Raw genomic sequence first — 5,241 nt, 5'->3', positions numbered from 1 at the left:
TATGTGTGTGTGTGTGTGTGTGTGTATATATATATATATATATATATATATATATATATACACACATATTAGAGCACATAGAAAACTTGCCTAAAATTCATCTGATCCCTTCAAAGATCTGCTTTGAGAACAGCTTTTGTATTCCTCTTTAGGCTAAAGAACAGAAGACCGGACTCCCTTAAAGTGACCGAACCACGTAGTGACCACACTAGTGAGTGTCCAAATGGTCAGAATCACAGTAATGTTGAGGTGACCACTGATTCAGACCCTAGTCTGGACTGGTTCCACTCCTTATCCAGCCCGACTTGTACCGGCTCCGTCGTTCACACCTCCCCCGTCATTACTTCCACACAGAACGCCACCACGACACCGGGCACGACTGTGTTGCCTAGCAACAGCCATTCCATACGCCACAAGGGTTCTGTGTGGGAGAAGGATGAGGATTCATCCGTGGTTGAGGCTGTTGTGCAAAGGGGCTCCAAAAAGCTCAGAGCAAAACGGCTGAAAGAGATGAAAGCATCCCTCCTGCTGAACGAGGAACGAGTTTTAGGAGAGACAAGCGACGATTTAGAGATGTTCTCCCACAGTACACCCAAGACAGGGAAGAAATCGACAAAAAGGAAAAACACAGCCATCAGTCCTCCAGACATAGACCAGGAGGCCGATTTCAGAGCCGAGAATGGAGAGGATTTACAGAGCAAACTCACAAACTTCACATTCAAGGCCAGAGAGAGAATGACTCATGCTGATCAGTCGGTTGCGAAAGCAAGTGCCAAAGTGGCGGTGCATGAGGTGGCGAAACCTACTGTACCTCAGAAGCCAGAAAAACGGGCCCAAAGAGGGAATCAATCAAGCTCACGTCCTCCAGCAGAGGGCAGCAGAGCTACTAAGAAACTCCGGCTAGGAAGTCACAATAAAACCAAAGAAGTTTCCTCTGAGGTCTTGAATGATGAGAGCACAGCTCAGAAAGGGACGTCTGAGGACACCGAACATCAACAACAGCTGCTGTCCAGACTGAACAGCCTCTCTCCGGGTGAGAATAATGGCAACACTAATAAACACCCACAATCCCCACAAAGGACAGACCACCCAAAGGTGAAGGTGGCTAGTTCAACTCTGGCCAAACTTTCCAAATTCTCTTTTACGGGCTCATCTGAGGAAAAGACCAGAGATAAAATAATCCCAGCTACACAAATGGCCATAAACGGCAGTACAAGCAAAGTGCCAATGAACCTTCTTTCTGAAGAGCAGGAGAGCACAAGCACACAGACCAGAAAAAATATAACCACAGATGCGAAGACCACCACAATGCAGACGGGCAACATGAGGACAGAACCTTCCGATAGACAGGAAGACTCCGGAGAGAACGCTACAAAGAAGAGGAGATGTTTTGAATTGGGCTCCGCAGGACTCCTCAAAGGTTTTTCACTGTTCAGCTCATCGGTCATAGACGATGAAGATCTAGACGCTGACTGGAACTGATGTAGCAGGAGCCATTTGTTGAGTGTGTTAGCAGTATATGTCATTTTTGTTTATTTTTTTCATTTAAATGCAGTGTGGTGTGTTTTAATGACTGCCAAACAGATTCTGATGTCAGTAAAGAGAGTCTCTATTTGCACTTTTGCTTTCATTTTAGTAAATGTCAATTAAATTTTTGTCTGGTTTTGTTTTCTCAGTAATTAATTTTTTTTATTATGTTTGTTTTTTTAAAAGTTTTTAGCAATTTATCATCAAAAATTGATCATAAAAAAATTGAACTGGATAATTTATGTAGTTTTAATTAATATTTTGTCTTTTGTTTTTAATCTTTAGTTTTTTCACATGGCTATTTTTACTAAATAAAAGGGCAAATTATATTTTTATCATTGTTTTTTTGTTTTAAAATGATAAAGAAATCGCTTATTTTGCTAGATGTACTTAAACTTATGAGCAGAACTGTATATTAAGACCACCTAATTCTACACTTTTATAGCATTTTCTCCCTAAAATCCACTTATACTGGTGGACAAAGTTTTTATGTACCAAAACTTGAAGTTAAATTTTACAAGACATTTTTTCATTCTCCTTCTGACACTTAAAATCGAACATGCCGTTTTTGCTACTGCTCCTTTAAGATTTCTATAATTAAATCACCTCTGTTATAATTGCATTGCCACTGTTTCTGCTGAATACCAAATAGGTTGTAAACAGCTGGGCGGTCATGTTCATTTCCACATGGTTTTGACCTCATGACCATGATGATTTATGAATGACCCTTTTTTTGCAGCTTATTTTTCGTAAATGGTCTGGGTGGAATCGGGAGCCCTAAATTTGCCTTGTTTTGTTTCAGAAAAGCATCATATAAGCAACATATAGCAGAACTGTGCAAGATAATCAGACCAGTTACAGTTAACTTAATAGTGAATATTTCATTGCCATGCAGTGATTTGCTGTTCAACAATAGTTGTATTCAGCCAACAAAAATAAAACCAGGCTAAAGGTGCCTTTCAGCCCATGAAAAGACAAATAACCATCAAAACAGATGCTTTAATGCTTATTGGATGCTGTAGATGTTTTCAAGGTTGAACAATTCATCTCTTGGGGAGCAATGAATGACACCATGGTGAAGAGATGTTGTCTATCGTCATGGTGACGGATTGCATTCCATTGGGAGTTTAGGGATGAAGGTACTGCATTCGGTGATAATAGGATCATACAGGATCTGCTGCCGTCCCCAAGGTCAAAATCATGGATTAAGACCGTTAAGTCAAGTATACATTTTACTTGTTTGTCATTCAAACCTCTTTAACGGCAAGCAATTTCCCCTCCTTTGTGTATTGCTGTTTTATAAGGAAATTAATCTTCTTTTTAGACTCTTTTCTAAGGTTACTGGTGTGTGAGGGAGTGTATGATATCTATTTTTATACACCTAGCTGGTGTTTGTAATAATGCTGTATTTCTTAAAATAAGGACATTCTTTTATTGATGCGTGTGTTAATATGTGACTATAAGCTTCTGTTTTGTCTTGAAGCAGTTATGAGATCATTTCCATTGACTGGATGAGTTGCTAGTGAAGTCTAACCTTCTGTTGGAGAGGGTCAAGGTCTGTACAGTTCCAGTATTCTTCTCAGAGGAGAACTGCGGTAAAGAGAGACTGAAGGTAAGATGAGACGTTAATGGATCCTAAACTTCCTGCAGATGGATCACTGGCCTTATCAATAATGAAGCGTTATTGATTTAATGTCTCTGAATGTGCCACCAAGGATACCCAAACTCACCATTACATCATTCATTTGGCATCTTACAGTGTTTTAGTGGATTGAATTTTGGACTTTGCCATTTTAAAGCTTTTTTGCAACAAATATGAAAGATTTTAGTCTGGCCTGTTTGGTGAGGTCTGATTGGATGGATGGATGGATAGATAGATAGATGGACAGGCAGATAGATAGATGGACCAACGGTCAGATAGATAGATAGATAGATAGATGGACCAACGGACAGACAGATAGATGGACGGACGGACGGATGGATAAACAGCTGATAGATAGACAGATAGATAGATAGATAGACCAACGGACAGGCAGATAGATAGATGGACGGACGGACGGACGGATGGATAAACAGCTGATAGATAGACCAACGGACAGGCAGATAGATAGATGGACGGACGGACGGACGGATGGATAAACAGCTGATAGATAGACCAACGGACAGGCAGATAGATAGATGGACGGACGGACGGACGGATGGATAAACAGCTGATAGATAGACCAACGGACAGGCAGATAGATGGACGGATGGATAAACAGCTGATAGATAGATAGATAGACAAACGGACAGGCAGATGGACGGATTCTCAGAGGAGAACTGCGGTAAAGAGAGACTGAAGGTAAGATGAGACGTTAATGGATCCTAAACTTCCTGCAGATGGATCACTGGCCTTATCAATAATGAAGCGTTATTGATTTAATGTCTCTGAATGTGCCACCAAGGATACCCAAACTCACCATTACATCATTCATTTGGCATCTTACAGTGTTTTAGTGGATTGAATTTTGGACTTTGCCATTTTAAAGCTTTTTTGCAACAAATATGAAAGATTTTAGTCTGGCCTGTTTGGTGAGGTCTGATTGGATGGATGGATGGATAGATAGATAGATGGACAGGCAGATAGATAGATGGACCAACGGTCAGATAGATAGATAGATAGATAGATGGACCAACGGACAGACAGATAGATGGACGGACGGACGGATGGATAAACAGCTGATAGATAGACCAACGGACAGGCAGATAGATGGACGGATGGATAAACAGCTGATAGATAGATAGATAGACCAACGGACAGGCAGATAGATGGACGGACGGACGGACGGATGGATAAACAGAGCTGATAGATAGACCAACGGACAGGCAGATAGATAGATGGACCAACGGACAGGCAGATAGATAGACGGATGGACGGACGGATGGATAGATGGATAAACAGCTGATAGATAGATAGATAGATGGACCAACGGACAGGCAGATAGATAGATGGACGGATGGATAAACAGAGCTGATAGATAGATAGACCAACGGACAGGCAGATAGATAGATAGATAGACGGACGGACGGATAGATAGATAGAGTTACATGCAATTTTACATATTCCTCAACTTTTTTATTTTACATCTATTTTACAGAATTTGTCCTGTGCAAAATTTTAAGTTACATTTGTTTTTCTAAGGTTTTATCTATCATCAGTTATAAAGAAGTTGCTGTTTATATGTAACTTTAACTGATATATTGATAGATATATAGTTTATATAGTTACATGCAAATTAACATTTCTTTTTTTTATTTTACATACAGTGGGTACGGAAAGTATTCAGACCCCCTTAAATTTTTCACTCTTTGTTATATTGCAGCCATTTGCTAAACTCATTTAAGTTAATTTTTTTTCCTCATTAATGTAAAATCATTTAAGTTATTTTTTTTTCCTCATTAATGTACACACAGCACCCCATATTGACAGAAAAACACAGAATTGTTGACATCTTTGCAGATTTATTAAAAAAGAAAAACTGAAAAATGCTCAGTATTTAGTAGAAGCACCCTTTTGATCTAATACAGCCATGAGTCTTATTGGGAAAGATGCAACAAGTTTTTCACACATGGATTTGGGGATCCTCTGCCATTCCTCCTTGCAGATCCTCTCCAGTTCTGTCAGGTTGGACGGTAAACGTTGGTGGACAGCCATTTTTAGGTCTCTCCAGAGAT

At 39.9% G+C, this 5,241-nt stretch overlaps 1 protein-coding gene across 1 annotated transcript in view; it reads left to right on the top strand.

Moving 5' to 3' along the window:
• Window positions 1-1,651, top strand: part of mcm9 (minichromosome maintenance 9 homologous recombination repair factor) — an 18,847-nt gene extending 17,196 nt beyond the window's left edge. Inside the window, exon 13 of the mRNA XM_016556483.1 lies at window positions 153-1,651. Coding sequence (XP_016411969.1) covers window positions 153-1,482 — 1,330 coding nt within the window. The 3' untranslated portion in view covers window positions 1,483-1,651. The remainder of the gene's footprint in view (window positions 1-152) is intronic.
• Window positions 1,652-5,241: the final 3,590 nt, after the last annotated feature.

This window comes from Sinocyclocheilus rhinocerous, unplaced genomic scaffold, assembly GCF_001515625.1.
Source record: "Sinocyclocheilus rhinocerous isolate Xijiao unplaced genomic scaffold, SAMN03320098_v1.1 scaffold827, whole genome shotgun sequence".
NCBI lineage: Eukaryota > Metazoa > Chordata > Actinopteri > Cypriniformes > Cyprinidae > Sinocyclocheilus > Sinocyclocheilus rhinocerous.
This window is presented reverse-complemented; position numbering and strand designations above follow the sequence as displayed.